This window comes from Herpailurus yagouaroundi, unplaced genomic scaffold, assembly GCF_014898765.1.
Source record: "Herpailurus yagouaroundi ecotype Mexico unplaced genomic scaffold, PumYag 28, whole genome shotgun sequence".
Taxonomy (NCBI): domain Eukaryota; kingdom Metazoa; phylum Chordata; class Mammalia; order Carnivora; family Felidae; genus Herpailurus; species Herpailurus yagouaroundi.
In genome coordinates, this window is record NW_024412376.1 from 122943427 (window position 1) to 122965712 (window position 22286).

General features: G+C 38.6%; 2 protein-coding genes across 2 annotated transcripts in view; both read right to left on the bottom strand.

Moving 5' to 3' along the window:
* ARL9 (ARF like GTPase 9) overlaps positions 1-9690 on the bottom strand; it is a 19020-nt gene extending 9330 nt beyond the window's left edge. The window contains exons 1-3 of the mRNA XM_040482855.1: positions 9201-9690; positions 5711-5873; positions 2895-3070 (exon numbers count right to left, since the gene is read on the bottom strand). Coding sequence (XP_040338789.1) covers positions 2895-3070; positions 5711-5873; positions 9201-9473 — 612 coding nt within the window. The 5' untranslated portion in view covers positions 9474-9690. The remainder of the gene's footprint in view (positions 1-2894; positions 3071-5710; positions 5874-9200) is intronic.
* Positions 9691-10984: 1294 nt separating this feature from the next.
* SRP72 (signal recognition particle 72) overlaps positions 10985-22286 on the bottom strand; it is a 30603-nt gene continuing 19301 nt past the window's right edge. Inside the window, exons 14-19 of the mRNA XM_040482846.1 lie at positions 21765-21868; positions 21561-21638; positions 20274-20411; positions 16518-16555; positions 13790-13949; positions 10985-13146 (exon numbers count right to left, since the gene is read on the bottom strand). Coding sequence (XP_040338780.1) covers positions 12969-13146; positions 13790-13949; positions 16518-16555; positions 20274-20411; positions 21561-21638; positions 21765-21868 — 696 coding nt within the window. The 3' untranslated portion in view covers positions 10985-12968. The remainder of the gene's footprint in view (positions 13147-13789; positions 13950-16517; positions 16556-20273; positions 20412-21560; positions 21639-21764; positions 21869-22286) is intronic.

Consider the following 22286-nt stretch of genomic DNA (forward strand, 5'->3'; position numbering starts at 1 on the left):
CTGTCCCAAAAAAAAAAAAAAGTTTAAAAAAAAAAAAAAAAAAAGAACTACCCTATAATCCAGTAATCACACTACTGGGTAATTTCCCACCAAAATATAAAAATACCAATTACCCCTGTGTTTACTGCAGTATTATTTACAATTGTAAAACTATGAAAGCAACTCAAGTGTCCATCAATAGATGACAGGCTAAAGAAGATGTGGCATAAAGAATATTCCATTGGGTGTGTGTGTGTGTGTGTGTGTGTGTGTATTTATTATTATTATTATCATTGTTATTACTATTTAGCCATAAAAAGAATGAAATCTTGCCATTTGCAGAAACATGGATGGATCTAGAGAGCATAATGCTAAGTAAAATAAGCCAGTCAGAGAAAGAAAAATACCATATGTTTCACTCATATGTGGAATTTAAGATATGGAAGAAACAAAGGAAAGAAAAAGAGACATACCAAAAACCAGACTCTTAACTATAGAGAACAGTTACTAGAGGGGAGGTGGATGGGTGGGGGGATGGGTGAAATAGGTGAAGGGGATTAAAGAGTATACTTATCTTGATGAGCACTGAGTAACATATAGAACTACTGAATCGCTACATTATACACCTGAAAGTAATATAACACTATTAACTATACTAGAATTAAAATAACAATTTTTAATGTGGTGGTTTAAAAAATAAATGGAAAGCTATGTATAAAAAAGAGAACCATAAGCAAAGTAAAATAATAGCCAGCAGGTTGCTGGAGAAGATATTTGTAATGCACAGAAGTAACAAAGGATTATTTTCTCAAAAGATATGAAAGATTTCTACAACTCAAATAGGAAAAGATGAACACCCTAATAGGAATTTGTGAAAAGATATTAAAAGACAATTCACAGACATAGAAATTAGCTTCAAAGAATGAAACGAATTTGAAACTAATAACCAATGCACATCTGAAAAGATGTTCAAGCTCACTAGTAACTAAGGAAATGCAAATTAGAATAACGGGATAGGGGCGCCTGGGTGGCGCAGTCGGTTGGGCGTCCGACTTCAGCCAGGTCACGATCTCGCGGTCCGTGAGTTCGAGCCCCGCGTCGGGCTCTGGGCTGATGGCTCAGAGCCTGGAGCCTGTTTCTGATTCTGTGTCTCCCTCTCTCTCTGCCCCTCCCCCGTTCATGCTCTGTCTCTCTCTGTCCCAAAAATAAATAAACGTTGAAAAAAAAATTAAAAAAAAAAAATAGAATAACGGGATAAAATTTCAGCCCCATCAGATTGGTAAAAATGAAAAAGTTTGACAATACCAAGTACTGAGAGGGATATGTAGCTGCAAAAACTGTCATATTCCGTTGGTGGAAGAATAAATTGGTGCAGTATCTTTGGGAAAAACAACTTGCTAAGTAAGATCTAGGAAAACCGAGTATGTACAAATCTGAAAAATCAGCAATTCCTCTTTAAAGTATATGCACTAGAGAAATGTTGATACGTATCTATAAGGAAACACATACATTGAGATTCACTGTAGCACTTTAAATACCTATAAAAAATTGGAAATAACCCAAATGCCCATTCTCTCTCTCTCTCCCCCCTCTCTCTCTCTCTCAAAAAAAAAAATTCTGAAGTAGCTTCTACACTGGACTGTAACATAGGCTCCTACTTTAGGTCATCATTTGTAATTACTTAGTTTACTTTCATAAACATTCGCCCTTAGAAGCAGTGGGAGGATCAAGTTCTCTAATGATTGGCAACCTTAGCAATTGAGAGAGGGGCTTTAGTATTATAATGCTATAGATGTTCAATTTTTTAAAACTGATTTTATTATGGTAAAATACACATAACAAAATTTACCATTTTAACCATTTTTAAGTGTACACTTCAGTACAGTCACATTTTGTTCAACAATCCACCTCCAGAAGTCTTTTCACTTTGTAAAACTGAAACTCTCTACTCACAGCACAATAACTCCCCATTTCTCCCTCCCCCAACTCAAGGCAACCATCATCAATATAAACCTGTGTCCATTAAACAATAACTCCACCATCTCCTCTCCTCCCATTCCCTAGTAACCTCTAATCTACTATCTGTGTCTATGAATTTAACTACTCTAGGTACCTCTTAAAAGTGGAATCACACAGTGTTTGTTGTTTTGTGACTGGCTTCTTTCATTTACCACATTGTCCTCAAGGGTCATCCATGTAATAAAATGTACCAGAATTTCCTGTTTTAATGCTGAATGATATCCCATTGTGTGTATATATCACATTTTGTTTATCCATTCATCCATGGAAGAACACTTGGTTTGCTTCTACCTTTTGGCATTGTGAATAATTCTGCTGTGAATATGGATGTACAAGTATTTGTTTGAGTTCCCGCTTTCAATTCTTTTGAGTATGTACTCAGAAGTGGAATTGGTAGATCATATGGGTGTTATATTTTTAATTTTTTAAGGAACTGCCATACTGTTTTCTATAGTGGCTGCACCATTTTACATTCCCAATGACACTATACAAGGGTTCCAATTTCTCCATGGTAGTTTAATATCTATAATGTATATGTGAGAAATAAATTCAGGTCAGGTTAATTCATCTAAAACAAACTATTTCTTTATATATGGTAGTCCCTCAAATATTTTGTTGAAACCAATTCAACCATCAGTAAATGTTTATTGAAATTAAATTCAACACATATTTTTTTAATTTCTACTATGTACAGTATACTAAGTATTCTGAGGGACACAAAGATGAATAATGGTCTTTATTCTCAAGGAGTTTATAATCCAGAAGATCTAATAAGTATAAACTAAACTGAATATACAGCATATTGTTAAATATCTAGCTATTAAAAGTGGACATTTCTATTTCTTTCATTGACAATAAAGCTATTGAATACCACTTATATTTGCACAGATTTTTACCTGTTTGTTTGCAAACACAACCAGAGGAAGGATTGGGTTTGTTCCAATTAATTGATGAAGGTGTTTCTTGGCTTCAGGTAATCTGTTGTGATCTGCTGAATCTACCACAAAGATCAGCAGCAATCCTCTGGACAGGTACATTTCCCAATAGGAACGGAAAGGTTCACTGCCGCCAACTATACAGAATAGTGGAGAAAGAAGACACCAAAAACATTGCAGAAGTGTCCACTGAGGTGCCAGAAAAGATACTTTTAGATAATATCCAAACACTGGACAGATGTTTTGATAAAATACCACTGTGTTAGAGTGTACCCAATTCAGAGAATGACCAGAGAGCTGTTACTAGGGAAATGGTTGGTGGGAATATTTACCCTCCACAAGTGGTTCAATCATTCTGGAACATAAAGGATCAGCATAAAGACAGTAGATACTACAGAGGATGCCTTCCGATCCGTAAACATAGCGACCCCAGGGGCCACAGCCATCCTATCTGTTAAACTCAGAAAACGGGAGTAGGCTACTAAAATAACTCAGGGTGGTGGGTTAAAACACACCTTCCTCTAAAATAAGTTTTAGATGGACTGAATTCACTGGCCAGCCTCATTTGCACAATCTTTTTCCTTTGTCAAAATCCCAGAACTAATTTCTCTCTTAACATTGCACTAAGAGTTAATATGATCCTGTGAACATTAAGGAATACTTGCCTCAGAAAAAAAATGCCTTTGGATTATTTCATTCTGCTGATTCTTTCCAGAAGAAACTTACTAGTAATGATAATAATATATAGAGAGCGAACTTAGTTTTTGTTTTTCTCCTAGAAGAGAGGTTGGCAAACTATGGCCCACAGTTTAAATCTGGCCCAACGCCTATTTTTGTATAGCCCATGAAGAAAGAATGGATTTTACACTTTTAAATTTCAGGAAAAAAAAGAAAGAATAACATTTCATAATATGAACATTATATCACATTTGGATTTCAGTGCCTACAAATAAAGCTTTATCAGAACACAGACATGTGGATTTGTTCACATATTGTCTGTGGCTGCTTCCACACTACAACAGAAGTTAGTAGTTTGAAGACCCCTGTTTTAGGAATTTAACAAAAACATTTAAAATACTACTGGGAAAGGGTCTTGATTTGCCTTTCTTTTGTTTTCCTTTTATAGAGCTAGGCTAATTCTGTAAAGTATTTCGTGTTATTAATTTTTTAAAAGAATGTTCTGTAATCTTCTAAGTTATTCACGTGGTTTTAACATACTTAATTTAAGCATGAATGAACATTTGGGTTGTTCTTTTTTTGTGTATGTGACGTCATGACATCTCATCTATATAGGGGATTTTTATCTTTTTTGTTATTAACTTCTAATTTAATTGCAATGTAGTCAAAGAACATGGTTTGTATGATGCCTCTTCTCTGAAAAATTTGTTAAGACTTGCTGTATGGTCCATGAAGTGGTCAATTTCGGTAAATGTTCCATGAGTATTTCAGAAGAACGTGTATTTTAGATTTGGGATGTAGCTAAAATTGTCTAATTGGACAATCTTATATTGTCCATTGGATGAAACTTGTTGATTATGTTCAAATTTTGTGTATCTTTTCTGATTTTTTCTAGTTTTGATCCTATTAATAATCGACAATATGTTGAAGTCCCTCACTCCAATGGTAGCGTATGTCCTTTTCTCCCCCTGGTTGGAACCTCCCTATCTTTTCCTCCCTTCCTTCCTTTCTTTTCACGTTTCATACTTTGAGACTATTTTCTTAGCTATATATTTGGTTAAAGTTATTATTTCTCCTATAGCTTCTTAATAAATTGAAAACTCTATTCCTAATAATGTTGTTAGCTGAAAGATCTGCCTACACATTTACCAATTTCTTGGCCCACATTTTCTTTTTGTAACTGGCTGAAAGCAAAAAGAAAAGGTGATGGCAGTAATCTAAGTAAGAGACAGTATAGGTTCCAACTCAAATAGGTGCAGTACGAAAGGATATAACTGATGAATTCAGGATTTGTTTTAGAGGTAGAAAAATTCATAGTGTTTTATTTGTGGACTAGAGGTGAGGCTGCATAAGGAGAAATCAAGGGTGACCCCTAGTTTTCCGGCTTGAGCAACATGATAGGTGAGGGGCCATTTACTGACCAGTAGATTATAGGGAAAGGAACAGATATGGAGATAAATCAAGCACTTAGTTTTGACCATTTTAGGTTTGAGAGGCCAATTAGATATCTAGGTGGAAAGGTCAGGTGACATCTGGATATGTTTGGGCTGGATGGATAAATCTGGGATTCATTAGCAGAGGGATGATATTTAAGGCCAATAGGATGGATGAAATCATCCAAGGAGAGAGTGTAAAGAGAAGAGAATCTATGCAACTTTGGGGAACAGCAATATTTAGAGAAGCGGTGACTCCAGAATTACTTTAGAGTAGAGACTTCTGGGCTGCCATCTGGTTACAAAAAGAGGTTTAAGGCTTGTTTATAGTTGCATTTGCAGAGAAGGAAGTACACTTTATTTGCCTAGACTGCATGTTTATTAGAGGTAGTAAGGGAGGAGAGAGGCTGTTACAGGAGGGGGTGCTATAACTTTCCTTTCAGCTTCCTCTTATACCAGCACTGTAAAATGGAGAAAATAAAAAGAAAAGAAAGTGATTCCCCCTGTCCCTCCACTGCACTATTAAACTATATATGCATTCTAAAAGTATAGGAAAATCTGACCCAGTGTTACTTTTCATACAGATGCAATGTTGCTAATAGTATGTCTGGCTTAAGGTATAACAAAATGAACCTCTCCTGTTTACTAATAAGAAAGAGGGCTTACTCTCTAGGAATTCCATTTGGCTATCTTCAGTGTTGATGCATACTGCATTGAAACCTTGGGTGGGTGCCACACTGTGCTGGACTTTGTTTAAAGCTAGAGAGTGGAGAACACTGGTCTTTCCTGCTCCGTCCAGGCCCAACACAAGGATCTGCTTATTTTTTTCCTGTGAAAAAAAAAGACAAAACAATAAACCCATGTGACCAGGGCCTCGTTTTCCTGGCTCCTGGCAGTGTGCCTGCCTGTGGTAGGACCCGATGATAATTGTGGAACTGTAAACCAGAGCAAAGCTTCACAAAAAATTTAATATATCTAGGGGAACCCGGCTGAGCTCAGTTGGTAGAGGACAGGACTCTTAGTCTTGGGGTCGTGAGTTCAAGCCCCACGCTGGGTGTAGAGTTTACTTAAAAAAATTAATATGTCTAGAACAAACTGTGCCAATCAGTTTGTTTTTTATAATCTGCTATTAGTTATGTGGTATTAATCACACCACACCCTTCCATCCCCCAACTCCTGGTCAATCTATCAAATATAGACTTTATGTAGATCAGGATTTATAGGAAGTGCCGTAGATCACAGGATCAATTTTCACACTTCATTTTGCTTCTTGAGTTCATGTCCACTGGGGATTGCACCAGAATTCAGTCTGTTTGAGATCTAGGGATCTCTATGGTTCATGTACTGACTGTGCCATTCAGCAAGTAAGCATCTAAGTTTTCTTATTACGGATCTGTTTTGTTTTCCCAATTGGATCACTAGATTAGACGACTTTAGAGCAAAGTTCCCTTCTTATACTCTTTAAGATAAGTATTATGATTAAATGAAAAGGCTAAGGTTATAGAAATTGTTAAACCAGTTCCAGGGGTGCCTGGGTGGCTCAGTCGGTTAAGCGTCCGACTTCGGCTCAGGTCATGATCTCGCGGTCCATGAGTTCGAGCCCTGCGTCGGGCTCTGTGCTGACAGCTCAGAGCCTGGATCCTGTTTCAGATTCTGTGTCTCCCTCTCCCTGACCCTCCCCCGTTCATGCTTTGTCTCTCTCTGTCTCAAAAATAAATAAACGTTAAAAAAATTTTTTTTTAAATATTAAAAAAAAACGGTTCCAATCACAAACATTTATTTTAAAACCTGACATTAAAACCTGTTGAACCTGACACAAACTTTAGAAAGAAGCATTCCACCAACATACCAGCCTTAAAAATTTTTATGACAAGTGACTGAGAGACAAGCATTGCAGACTGGTATGAAGACAAAGTTAAGAGTGCTCATAAAAGTGGCTATTAGGGTGCAAAATTTAATGTGATCAGTAGTAAATGACCAACAATACTGCAAGATTGCTTATAAGAATTCAATTCTATTTCCCAAACAGCCTGCTGAAGAAGTTTCTCATGCACAAAAACACCAGTAATTGTCTTCAATGGCACTGGTGTGGAAATAATAATCATTTACATTTGTACTCAAATACTAAATGTTGACATTAGATTTAGACTGGGTTTCTGGAAAAAAAGTGAATTTTTTTCACTGTTCCTATTTTTCTTTTTTTAAAAAATAAGATCTATGTGAAAGTAAGATGTTTTAAGATCTGATCTAATAGGGTCTTGTACAGAGCATGATTTATCAAAACTGTCTCCTGAATACCAGAATTAGAGAAATACATGTTGGGGCGCCTGGGTGGCTCAGTCAGTTGAGCGACCAACTTCTGCTCAGGTCATGATCTCACGGTTTGTGGGTTCAAGCTGGCAAGGGTTCTGCACTCAGAGCCGGGAGCCTGTTTAGGATTCTGTGACTCCCTCTTTCTCTTCCCCTCCCCCACTCACGCTCTGTCTCTGTCTCTCTCAAAAATGAATAAACATTTTTAAAAATTTAAAAAAGAAGACGAAGTACATGTTTTTGGAGTTAATTCTTGATGGCTCTTATAGCAAATAGTATTTCCATAGTTATTTCCTACCTTCATTCATGTTGCCTCACATCTGCATCTAAATGTTATAGTGTCATTCTGGGAGTGTCATGGTAAGGAATAAATGGCTGTAGGGTGTGGATTGTGTCTCCCTTATTGCCTCCACAAATGGCCCCATGCTCAAGGCTACCCCAACATATTTCATCAATTCCAAGATGCATTTTTCCCTCCCACATTTTAACATCTCTGAAATGAGGATTTTACAATTCATGGTATGTCATGTTTTGATTGGCAGCATTTTTTTTTCCTTTCTCAGTGGTACTAAATTAATGGTATCTGAGATCCTATGGAAGTGTAAATTAAAACAGTTCCCTACTCTTTCCAACCACATCACTGTCCCTACGCCCATCCTTTCTAGAAATTCAGCAGTCACTGATGCTTTACATTTTACCTTATTTTAGCAAAATGCATGCTAAAATACATGCTTCCTCATGTTTATCTAATCTCTTAAGGAAAGCTGGGATTAATGTAAACCAAGAGTTCGGACAAAATTTGTGATTTTGAACACCTCTGTTCCCTATCAAAAGTCATTCCGTTTATATTTGGATCTATAATAGTCTGTGTTTTACCAGAGATCAAATCTCAGTTAATAATTCAAATTGTTTAGAACCAGAAAAGCGCCTGTGAGCTCAGGAACTCCAGGAACAGAAGTCCATTGAGCTGGGCTTAATGCTGGCTTTTCCTTTTTATCCTACCCGCCCCCCCCCCTCAATTTTTTAACTGTGGCAAAATTCACATAAAATTTACCATCTTAACCATTATTAAGCATACAATTCAGTGGTATTAACTACATTCATAATGCTGTTCATCTTGCAAAACTCAAACTCGGTAGTCATGACTAGCTCCCCACTCTCCCAGCCCTCAGCCCCAGGCAATCATCAGTTCTACTCTATATGATTTTGACCACTCTAGGTACCTCATATAAGTAGAATCATAGGTATTTGTTCTTTTGTGATTGCAGCGCCTGGTTTCTGAGACCTCTCAGTTAAAACTTTGTGACCATCCCTTCTGGGCGCTAGTAGTTTGAAAACAATTTTTATTGTAACCACGGAGAAGGTCTAGCCCTAAAACACACCCTGCACGAATTCAGGAACCCTACACTTTCTGACAAAGAACGTGTTCAACGGGAAGGACTAGGTTGGAGAGCCCGCGCGCGGCGAGGGTTCGGGTCTGTTTTCTGTGCTGTAGGCGGCGGGTGCGCCAGTGCTGAGCGCTGGACGGAGATGGGGCCCAAGAAGGGCTGTTCCGGCCCCGTGAAGACCAACCAGGACCTCTTCTTCCTCAACGCTAGACCCGAAGAGGGGTGGGGCGCGCGGCAGGGTTAGTTAGCCGTGAGGGTGAGGCAGGTGACGGGGGAAAAGGGGTAGCGATGGGTCCGGCGAAGCTTGGCACACCCCCTCCCATCCACAGATTAAAATGCCCAAGGAGACCGGATTCCCTCCCCCCGGTCGGGGCCTCGGACGTAACAGAGCCAGCGGCGCTCGGGCCTGACCGCCAATAATGGCCTTGGGGAGCGGGTCCGAGGCACCGGCCCCTTACCAGAGGCTCCAGCGGGGGCTTCGTCAAGGCGTTGTTATCCTTCTTCTCTTTGTCTTTTCCCTCAAGTTGTTCCTTCTCTTTCTCGGTCTCCCGCTCTTTCTTTTCCTCCTCTCTACACTTATTTTTCTCCTCCTTCCCTGTCTCTTTCCCCTTTTCTTTTCCCTTAATTTTCTCCTTCTCCACCTCCTTTTTCTCTTTCTCCTCCTTTCCTTTTTCCCGAATTTTTTCTTTCTCTGGCTCCTTCCTCTTCTTCTTCCCCTTCCCCTTCTCCATCTCCACCGTCCTAATTTCTTTCCCTCCTTCCGCGCGCCCGCGCGCTGGAGCCTGGGTTCTGGATCCCGGCAGGTGTGGCCCCCGAGGCGGACGCAGGGTAGGGACGTAGGTCCACGCAGCGTAGACAACACCCGCGGTCACTGTGCGGCCGGGGCCAGTCTCCCGGAGCGTAGGCTGCCGCCGGGCATCTCGCGCCCGCTAGCGGGGTCCGCCGCGCAGCAGATTCGCCGAACCAGGGGCTGGGGGAGGGGAGGAGATGGCCGGGAAGCTAGGGGAAGCTTTAAACCCAGAGGAGTGGGGAGGACCAGCCACGGGAGTTGGGAGACCCGTGGGGCCGATCATCTGCATAGGAAAAGCCTCCACCCTACCATCCCATCCGCGACACTTCCTCGGCAAGTCGCACTATGGCAGGATTCCCTTATGCTGGGACACAGTGTCTCAGAAAAGCCTTCCAAGCTGGCCCAGATTCCAGCGTCTCACCTCTACCTCACCACTCCAGAGTAGCCCGGCCTAAGGCCTAAGTGTCTCCCGTCGGGAGATCGCTTAAGGGAACCAGCGTCCCAGCAGATTCCGTGCCTCTCCAAGCCAGTAACCATAAGCCTGAAAAGTCAAGTTTTTATCTTCCCGGCCCCCTGTTAACTACACTAGGAGTGTCCAGAGGCTGCTATCCAGGATGCTTAAGGAAAGAGAAAGTGAACGGTTCCCTTGTTTTAAATTCCTGACACATGTCACTTAAAAAAGAATTCTGAAGATTAAATTAGTAGTCAGCCAGGATCACGGATACCAGTAATGCTGGGTATTAAAACTACAACTAAACAAAAATAGTCGCCCACAGTTATATATAGCAAATTAGGTACCACCTGGGCTTTTCAAAGGTGGTGTAATGTTTTTTAAACTGGTTTAAAAGCGTATGGATGGTTTTTATTATTTTGCTTTAATGTTTGAGAGAAAGTGAGAGCACAAGGGGGAAGGGGTAGAAAGGGAGAAAGAATCCTATGCTCAGCCCAGGCTCAGCTTGCAAAGCCTGATGCTACGCTAGCTCTCAATATGGAGATCATGATCTAAGCCTGACCTAAGCAGAAATCAAGTCAGATGCTTAACTGAGCCACCCAGGCAACACTTATTTCGTTAAACTGCATTCAAAAACATATTTCACAATCCAACAAAATAATTAATGCAATAAACTGACTTTCTTTCATCAGATCTACCGTTCAAATAGGCTTATAAGGTACAGTGAATGAAAGGCAGGTTCCAGGTTTGAGTAATGCAACAGTTTTTCAGGTTAGCAGTTTCCACTCAGCCTTGAAAATGCTGTGCTTAATAACTTAAAAAATGTTTACTACTCAATTTGTTTATATACTGGAAGGTAAAACTGGGTTCTTCCAGTCCCATCAGATTAGTTTTGTAGCTTTCTGGGAGGGGCAAGAAACAATTTTAGATATTCAGCCTAAAAAATTCTTCATATACCAACCAGAAGTCCCTATAAAATGCCAAGACCCATAACACCTTAATCCATACTCACTGCTAGAATCTTTTATTTTAAAATGTACCACAGTGAATGGATGTATCCATATTGTCTTTTATAAATGTACACACACATACACACACACACACACACACACATATATATACACAAAGTATATATGTCATTGGTTAAAGACCTGTCCAAAAGAAGAAACAATTACTAGAAATTTAATGTAGATGTTTACACTTCATTTGACAATTATAATTTATTTAAACTGAGGTTTCAGTTGCTTAGTAATGGCTGGTAATGACAATGACTAGCAATTACAGTGACTAAGTAGAGAAATGTAAATTTCACTTTTTGGTGCATTGGGTCAAAATTTTCAACAATGGATAATTTTCAACAAAATTCTGTAGCTCAGTTAACCTAAAAATGATTATCCTTCACCACAGAAATTTAATGGATTCCTAAATAACAAATTTACTAACAATTATTCCTGTAATGGGGTATATATTCAGAAGGAATAAATACATCACTCTTACCAAGAGTATTCTCTGAGCTCAAAAAGTATTATGCCATAATAAATCATTCATATATGAGGGTCTCTTGTTTAGATGTTACTGCAGATTCTGATTATGCTAAACAGAAAGGCAGCACCACATTTCTTACTTTTGTAAAGGAGGAAGAAAACCTTTTAAAAATCTCTTTGAGGAAGTTTTGATATTTTCAGAGTCAAACACAGCAGCACTTTATTAATAAGGACAAAGTAATATGATCATAAAGAAATACTCAAAGTCTAGATTCAATGCTATCTTGGGCAGCACAAAATGAATACTCACAAGGGTGGGCATCCCAGTGTGTCTGTCTCACAGGTTCAATGGGAAAGTGGCTTATAGGTGAGGAAAGACCAGAGCAACACTGACACCAGACTGACTGTATAATACTTCATTACTTTGAGAAGGGTAATGAATGCATGTACTCTGAATGATGAAGGGGAGTCATTTCAGTATCTATTAACTGGGCCAAACAGTTCTGTTAAGGTCTAATACTGCCTGCTACTGAACTCTGGTGGATTTTCTCTCTACCTCAGAGGTCAATGTTTGAGCTCTTGACAGGGCCATTAAATCTTTCTGACTGAAACAGTCCAAACCCATCTAACCTCAGAACCACTGAGTCTAGGAGTCAACTTCTTACAACATTGATACATTTGCTTGAGTTCTTTAATGGTGATAAATCAGCATAATGTTATCATATTCTGAAAACAATACTGGGGTGCAAAGAAGTCTTAGTTTATATATATGCGTGTGTACTTGTGTATATATATGTACATATACACACCCACACACTTTTCATTACTATATATATATATATATATATATATATATATATATATATAACACATATATATGTAGTATCCCATATTCCAGTATCACATAACAGAGAATTTATAGTTAGAATTAATCATGACATTTACTTTAGTTTTCCTGTGGCCACTTATGTAATGAAGTGAAGAACACCAGTGTATTAATAAGGTCCCTTTTTATCACATGATATTTCTAAGCAGTTATTTATTTGGAATGCTAAGAAGATTCCACTTTCAGTCTCCTAAGGCCTCCTAAGACATAATTTAAAATGGGCTTTGGTAGGAACAAGTATCTTCAGACTCTAGTTGAAACAGAAGTAGTTTCTGTTTAAATCCTAGGAAACTTTGGATAACATGCCTTGTTTGTGAAACTGAAAAAACACCAGATCAGCACACAAAGAGAAAGGATGCAACAGAGATCAAGGTGGGAAAATGCCCCATTATTTTGAGGGCTTATCATCTGTGCAAAGCTAGGTAGTACAAGTAGGCTAAGTCTGACTAGGCAGAGTCTGAGGAAGATGTTTTCCTGTTTGATGCATGAGAAAATAATTTTATGAAAATGTGGGGGATGGGTGAGGGAGGAACTCTGTGTTTCTTGCTGTGTTACCTTTATTATGTTCCTAGTGTCAGTGAGACTAAAAATAGCCTGGAAACAAGAATGTTCCAATCACCAGCCACCTTTTCCACCTTTCTTCTTTTTCTGTTGCTGTTTCTTTTTTGTTGCTGGAGCCCCTGCAGGTTTCTGGTGTCTTGGGGGTATGATATTACTTGTAGATGCAGCCGATGTTGCTGCACTGCCAGGTCGTGGGGAGGTGGGTGGGCTGCTCACAGTCTTACTGGCATCCCTAAAATCATCAGATCAGGAAGTGTTGGTCATTCATATATTCAACAAAAGAAAAGGCTATAAAAACACATTATTCTTAACAATCTTCCACATATATTCTATTTCTTTCTTTCTTTCTTTTTTTTTTTATTATTCTATTTCTTTTAAAGGGGGATTCCCAACTCCCTATCCATTTTTCTTCTGAATACAATTTTTACTGCTTCATAATTATAGAAAAAGTAATATATGGTTCATGCCAATTTTTAGAAAGCTTAGAAAAGAAAAAAATTTAAATGACCTATAATCTTACAATGTAGAAATAACTTATTTAGTAACATTTTTAATAACTTCTTTCTAGTCATCTTATAGTATCTGTTTATCTACATATTCAGTTGAATGACAAGTGTATTTAGAGCTTCCGTTTGAAGATACCGAATCCTAACATTTATAATACAATTCTACAATCCTAGTATTTACAATATAATCAAATCAGAAACACATTTTCTTTTCTTTCCATAAGTATATTATAAAACATTTATTAAACATATCTGACTGTACTTCTTAACTTAAAATATATTTAAAAATTCTTACTAATGACCCTGAGTCAATCTGAAAAGGAATCAACCTATGCTCTGAGTGACTTCAATTGAGGAGCAATGACTTACAGTTCAGATGAAGCTCCTGCCGTTGCTCCCTGGGTCCCTTTTCCAATCTGATCCTTCTTCTTACCCTTCTTTCTTCCCCGGTAGTAAGAACGTTCTCGCATTGGTAGCCATCTTTCTGGATCTGGGGTCACCTTTGGGTCATAATTCTTAGGCAGTTTTCCTGTATAACAATTGATAAAGGAATGAGAAATCTGTCCATAATGTTTTCAAGATAGTTTGCTTAAGGAATGTGTCCTAGCCTGGGAATAAATAACATTAAAATTGAAGTAAGTTCATCTGAGAAAGTTTTATTTGTATAATCTAGCAGAGGAAAAGGCCTTATTTCTAAGCATGACAGAAAATTCAGAAGCCATAAAGGAAAAGACTTCACAGATGTATCTATATAGAAAATTCTTTTTTTTTCTTTTAAGTTTACTTTTTTTTTTTTTTTTTGAGAGAGAGAGACAGAGAAAGAGAGAACCAGCAGGGGAGGAGCACGGTGAGAGGGACAGAGGATCTTAAGCAGGCTCTGCACTGATAGCAGAGAGCCCAATGTGGGGCTCCAACTCACAAGCCACAAGATCATGACCTAAGCTGAAGTCAGATGCTTAACCGACTGAGCCACCCAGGCACCCCTATATAAAGGATTCTCAACTTCATTTGGTAAGAGATATATTTTTAAGAGAAAATAGCAAATATATATATATATATATATGTATCATATATACACACACACACATATATATATATTTGCATGCTATATAACAGAGTGGACTGATATTCTTAATGTACAAAAAGGTCTTGATAATCTATAGGTAAATGTAAAAAAAATGGGCACTGCTATTATTAGGGTAAGCCAGGAGAAATAGAAGTCCTTAAAAAATGCTCTTCTACCTCACTAATTAGAAATGAAAAAGGTAACAAAATTCTATCAAACTAACAAATATTAAAAGCAGTAATACCCAGTTTTGGTGAAATAGTGAGAAACACTCAAACATTACGGCAGAAGTGTACACAGTTTAGCCTTTGTAGAGAGTGATTAAATTTAGCAGTGCCACTCAAAATTCATACTTCTAGAAATTTATCCTGCAGATATCCAAAAGACACAAGGTTATGTATAGGAATATTCTCAAGGGGTGCCTGGGTGGCTAAGTCGGTTAAGTGTCCAACTCTTGGTTTTGGCTCAGGTCATGATCTCATAGTTTGTGAGTTCAAGCCCTGAGTTGGGCTCTGTGCTAACGGCACAGAGCCTGCTTGGGATTCTCTCCCTCTTTCTCTGCCCCTCCCCCACTTGCTCTCTCTCTCTCTCTCAATAAGTAATAAACACTTAGAAAAAAAAGAATGAACATATATCACTTGTAAGTTTTAAAAAATACTTATCTAGAAACTACAAAAAATAAAAAAGTAAGTGAAATGGCAAGTTATTTCTACCTACAGTTATCGGCTGCTCCCTTGCAGTATTATTAATACATAAAACAAATACTTATAGTGGGCTGGATGCAAACATTAGCTTCTGCTCCATCCCAAAACTCTACCAAGATGGAAACAAACACATTAGAAGGAAAAATAGGAAAAAATATATATCAATAAAATTTTGGAAGCAGGAAAACAGATGGAGGAATGGTAATAAACTTAGCAGACTTGAGAGACCTGAATTCTAACACAATAGTGAACAAAATAAAAAACAATGTGATTTACACCACAGATTTCCCAGATTCAGAAACAGGTAGGTGGCTCCAAGGATAATCTCTGACTAGTTGACGCCAAACATGGTAATTCTACCCTCTCCTGCTATGGACTAAAATCAACTATAGCCTAAGCCAAACAATGTACGGCATTCCCCTGGTTAATGGTTCAGGGCTGGACACTGACCTATGTTGGCCCCATCAGATTAATGGGAAAGACATGCCAGCTGCAGAAAGTCCTTCTCTGAAAGGCTGGATATAAACAACAAGCTCTGTTCCCCGCCCCCACCTTTTTTTTTAAGAGAGAGACAGAGCCTAAGTGGGGGAGAAGGGGGCAGGGACAGGAAGGGAGGGAGGGAGGGAGAAAGAAAGAAAGAGACACAGAGAGAGAGAGAATGAATCTTAAGCAGGCTCCATGCCCAGCACAGAGCCTGATACAGGGCTCAATCCCACGACCCTAGGCATCACCACCTGAGCCGAAATCAAGAGTTGGATGCTTAACGACTGAGCCACCCAGGCGCCCCCACATTCCATTTCATAGATGAAAAACTCAGGCAGGTATCTTAAGTAACCTATTCACAGTCACAGCAAAAGAGCAACATAACTAGAGGAACAATGTAAATTCAGGGAACCAAACTCTCTAGAGCTGTACTCTTTAAAAAAATAAAATGTTAGCTATAGTTGAGACTAAAGTCAGTGTTCAAAGACAGAAGAGAGGACAGTGTATTTATGCGTGATGACTTTTATATAGGGCTAAACTCAAGCTTTTTTTTTTTTTTAATTTTTTTTTTCAACGTTTATTTTATTTTTGGGACAGAGAGAGACAGAGCATGAACGGGGGAGGGGCAGAGAGAGAGGGAGACACAGAATCGGAAACAGGCTCCAGGCTCTGAGCCATCAGCCCAGAGCCTGACGCGGGGCTCGAACTCACGGACCATGAGATCGTGACCTGGCTGAAGACGGACGCTTAACCAACTGCGCCACCCAGGCGCCCCTAAACTCAAGCTTTTAATTGAAGATTCTAGAAGACAGAATCTAAAGATAAAAAAAGAAAAAATTCTTACCTTTCTTTTTTTTCTTCTTCTTTTTCAAATCTCCTTGTCTATAAAGAGAAGAAATATCATTACCATCATCATGATAAAATATTTATAGCAGAATAAACGTGCAAAAGAGTGAGCTGGGCATTTTATCATAAAGGCATTTAAGATTTTATATTGTCTTGCCAAACTTTATAAACTAGCTGGGATATTAATACTGGTTAAGTTTATTTTTTTTTTATTTTTACTTTTTCCACTTTTGCATTCAAGCATATTTTATTCAAAAACAAAAACACACTGAACAAACTCTGCCAGTAGAAATTGGCCTTGGGTGGAGAGGATTCCATACATACTGATGGAACAAGGTATCACCCAATGGAGCATCTGTCCTTCCTAAAAGCCTTTAAAAATGGTTTGAGTGAGGTCATTGTTTTCAGGTTGACTGGCTTCAAGTGTCTGTGATGGAAGAGCCAATGCTGGGGCACTAATTCTGCTGCTCTTCAAGTAGCTGCAGGAACAAATGTTAAATTGAGTAAGTCATAATCTCAATTCCTCTCTAGGTATTTTTTTTCCTCCTCAAATTTTTATTTAAATGCTAGTTAGTTAACACACAATGTATTATTGTTTTCAGTATACTGGTTAAGTTTAATCAAGCTTCGTACACTGCAGCTTTTGGAAAGTGGTTTAAAAAAGAGGGCTAGCAATGTAGATACCATTTACATTGCCATATATTAAGTATGTGTAAAAAGGGAAGAAACTTGAATAAGCATAAAAATCTACAATACTATGTTAAGTTATATGCTTGGTAAAACTAGAGAACAGGTAACTAAACTCTTAGGCAAAAGAACATGTATACATATCATACACACAAAGAATCTCTCTGGGAGGGTATGTAAGACAAGTAACATTGGCTGTGACCTTGGAGAGAGGAGAGCACACATGGGTGGGAGGAAGCTTTTACTCTGTACTTATCTTTCAAATCTTGAAACTGGTAAGTTTATAGATACACTGACCAAAAAAGGGGGTGGTGGTGCTGAAAGGAGCATGAAAAATCAAGAAGACACTTCAGCAAGTATTGACAGCAGTTAAGAGGCAGACAGAAAATACCTCTGTACATAATCATATGTGCTATATCTCTATGGAAACTATGAAACAGTGAAGCATAAAGATGAGACTGCAACAATTCCTGCCAAGAAGTCATTCTAACAAGTCATTCAATTGTGGAAGTTCTTTCGTGGTACCCTCAAAAATAGGATATGCAACATACAGTGTCTTTATTTATTTGATGTTTATTTATTTACTTTCTTTAAAACCTTTTTTAAATGTTTATTTTTGCGAGGGGGGGGGAGACAGAGAGAGAGAGAGAGAGAGAGAGAGAGACACACACACACACACACACACACACAGAGGGAGGGGCAGAGACAGCACGAGCGGGGGAAGAACAGAAAGAGAACGAGACACTGAATATGAAGCAGGCTCCAGGCTCTGAGCTGTCAGCCCCCATGTGGGGCTTCAACTTATGAACTGTGAGATCATGACCTGAGCTGAAGTTGGATGTTTGACTGAGCCAAGTGTCCCTTAATGTTTACTTTTTATTTATTTTAAGAAGGAGAACGCAAGCAGGGGAGTAGAAGAGAGAGAGGGAGAGAGAGAATCCCAAGCAGGCTCTACGCTCAGCGCACACTCAGTGTGGGGCTCAAACCCATGAAATGTGAGATCACAACCTGAGCCAAAATCAAATGGTGGATGCTTAACCAACTGAACTACCCAAATGCCCCAACAAGGTCTTACTTTCTTTTTTTTTTTTTTTTTAATTTTTTTTTAACGTTTATCCATTTTTGAGACAGAGAGAGACAGAGCATGAACGGGGGAGGGTCAGAGAGAGGGAGACACAGAATCTGAAACAGGCTCCAGGCTCCGAGCTGTCAGCACGGAGCCCGACGCGGGGCTCGAACTCACAGACCGTGAGATCATGACCTGAGCCGAAGTTGGCCGCCCAACCGACTGAGCCACCCAGGCGCCCCACAAGGTCTTACTTTCGAGTTTCATCTCTCACCCAGACCATGCAATAGTCTTCTAAATTGACTCTCTACTAATCACACTCTATAGTCAGACCTGCAATTTCTCAAAGGTTCTCTGCAATTTCTTCTTTGCTTTTGCTTGCACTCTGCTTAATTCATCCTCTTTAAGAATCAACACAATCACTTCCTCCTTGAAGTAATTTTTAACCCCTGACTGTCCCCAGGAAGAAACTGTTCCCTCTGGTGTACTCCTCTATGCTCTGCACAATCACAGGGCATGCAACCTTTACTGAAATTAAATGGATTTAATTTATTATTTCCTTCTGCTAGACTTAGGATTAGAAAAGGGGGCACCCGGCTGGCTCATTTGGAAAAGCAGTGACTCTTATTCTTGGGCTGTAAATTCAAGCCCCAATGCTGGATATAGAGATTAGTTAAAAATTAAATAAATAAATACAGAATTAGAAAAGAACTATATTCCTACTAATTACTCAACTCTGTTTTGGAAGAGGAAAAAAATTACTAAAGATATATAAAATAGGTGTTATTTAAAAATCCCCTTAAGATCTGGCTTGAATTTTTCATTTTGATGAAGCTTGAGGTAGGACTTATATGATGAAATGGAATATGGAACAATGTAGTATCTCTGGGACCTACAATTCCTTATTTTAGTTTTAAAAACCTATTATCAGGATGACAGTGCTTTTTTAATTTTTTTACCAAATAGAGTTCATAACGAAGTTAATCATATACTGTTGTTGATATATTTTTTTAAGTTACAAAAAAATTTGCATTCCAAAAGGCTTTCTTTCAAAAAAGGAGAAAACAGTGAAAAATTATGAAAGCCACAAATCTGGGGGAAGGGTTATATGCCTTCCATTCTCTATTCATCCTGACTCTCTATTCATAGAATCTTAAACATTACACTGTAGGCCTCCACAGTGTTCCTGAGATGGCAATATGGGAGAGTAAGAATTGCTGACTTCTAGGGCACCTGGGTGCCCTAGTTAAGGTTAAGAGTTAAGAGTCCATCTCTTGATTTAGGCTCAGGTCACCACCTCACAGTTTGTGGGTTCAAGCCCATGGCACTGAGCCCGCTTGGGATTCTTTCTCCCCCTCTGCCCCTCCCCTACTCTTGCACACATGTGTGAGCTCTCTCTTTCTCTTTCTCTCAAAATAAACAGGTAAACTTTAAAAAAGAAAAAAAAAAAAAAGAATGACTTCTAAGTTAATGTAGCTGGCTAATCCTTCCTCCAAATCAACAAAATAAACTTCATCTGAATTCTGGTATAGAATTACTAAATGATGTACTAACTGTACATCAAAAACTTACAAATAAAAAAAGTAGAGAATATCCAGCCAATGGAATACTATGCATAAAAAGAATGAAGTATGTCTATACTAGGAATATGGGAAAATCTCCACGACTCAGTAGAAGAAAAGGCGGAAAACAGTAAGAACAATATATTACTCCCTTCTGTAAAAAAAAACAACAAATAAACCAATCCAAAGAAAATATTTTAAAATTATCTTTGTGTGTAAACACAAAGAAGATCCTGAAGGGTATACACTCAGTACTAGAGGGAACAGAGTACACTACTAGGGGGTAAACAGGATGAGGACTAAGAACTGGGTATAGCAAAAGAGAAGGGGAACAAAGGGGACTTAAACTTTATTCACATGGAATTTTCACAGAATGTATTTTTTATTCCTTATATAATTTAAAGTCAGCATTAGTGAATGTTACAATGAAAAACATTACCCTTGCTCCTTTGGTTGACTATCTCCAGCAACTTTTCCACCCTTTTTCCGAATGTAAGTAGCACCAGGAGAATTTTCAAGAGCCTCGACATCTACTTTCAGAGACATACTATCTGACGAGGGCAGGTGTTTACTAAGACTGGGATTGAACAGGAGTTCAGGAACACAATATATATACATATATATGTCTGTTAAAAGAAAGACAGTTTTTGATGTCCTTTGCCAAAAGTAAAAAAATGTTCTTAAATCTTCTACAGAATAACAAATCAGGTCATAAGGTCAATTACATATCATATACCCTGAAAAAAGAGCAATAATTTTTTTTTTTCAACGTTTATTTATTTTTGGGACAGAGAGAGACAGAGCATGAACGGGCGAGGGGCAGAGAGAGAAGGAGACACAGAATCGGAAACAGGCTCCAGGCTCTGAGCCATCAGCCCAGAGCCCGACGCGGGGCTCGAACTCACGGACCGTGAGATCGTGACCTGGTTGAAGTCGGACGCTTAACCGACTGCGCCACCCAGGCGCCCCAAAAGAGCAATAATTTAATCATCCATTCCTTAACTCAGTGACACACTTCAAGATGGTGGCTTAATAAAAATCTCCATTCTAAAACAACTACCACGGTTATACCTCATAGACTTGCTCACTATAAAAGTTTTGACTCATGACTGCTTAGCAACCACCACTCCACCTTGGGTTCATGAGCACACCCTGATGGAGTAGAGTAGCACAGCCAATTAAGACACTGAATCTCTCCAGTAATTGTTTGAGATGGGCATGTAACTTAAGACAGCTCAATCAAAATGACATCTCAGAATCTTTCACAACTACTCAAATAAAATATGCTTTTTCTTTTCTTTTTTTATGCTGCTGGACTTGAACCTGAAGAGACAGAGCTGCATCTTGTTGACTTCATTTTTGCTTCTGGATCAAACTGTACCCCAAGATGGATCTGTTACGGTAGTTTTTAGTCATGTAGATCAATAAATTCTCATTTTTGCTCTTACTAGTTAGTAGAGGGTGTTGTTTGTTGAAACTTACAACAGAAAAAATCCTGCTGGGCAGTGGGCACCTGGCTGGCTCAGCTGTGGAGCCTGCGGACTCTTCATCTTGGGGTGTGATTTCCAGCCCCACGATGGTTGTAGAGATTACTTAAAAATAAAGTCTTAAAAAAAATACAGAAAACAAAAAGCAAAAATGACAGAAAAAGCCCTGGTCAAATGAGGTAGTGGAAAGGATCTAGCATGCATTTGGGAGCTATCTGGAACAACAATCAAAAGGATACGCTTTTGCCTTCTCAGGATCTACAAGTGAGTAAGCAGAAATAAGCTGCGCCAGGGTGTGAATATCTTTTGGATTTTGTCTAAAAAAAAGGATAGTAAACAGTTTATGAAACTGGAAAAAGTAACATAAACAAGAAAATAACTTATTTGTATCAAGTAACAGCAATACAATTTGCATTTTTACATCTCCACCTTTCAGAACTTACTTCCATAGCTGTTCTAGGTCACTAATTGCCTCCTTTTTCCGCCCATATTTGAGTTTGAAGTTTGCAGCTTCTCTTATCAAGGACAAATGAGCAGAAGATTTGGGCTACAGGTTCAATAAGAAGAGGAAAAAAAAGTTTTAAGCTAAATATCTATCAACTTCATAAAGTTATTTTATTCATTAGACCTTTAAGATGGACCTATCCATTACATTCCTCATCTTAAGTTATACTGAATGCATGAAACAAAAAATAACACACATACAGGGAGGGAGGTAGACAAATTATACAAGTGATGACCAATTTATGAATTTGGAGCATAACCTATCTCTACACTGTCTATAACTAGAAATATTTCCCCATGAGCAAATATTAAAGATATGTCACCACAGTTCTCAAATATTAACACAGTATTTCCCAGAACCCTGATATCCCTCCACTGCTAATAGTGCTAACAGTATAAATACTGTGTGAATGTATATTTATAAACTGGATACTGCCTATAAACAAACCCATAATGGAAAA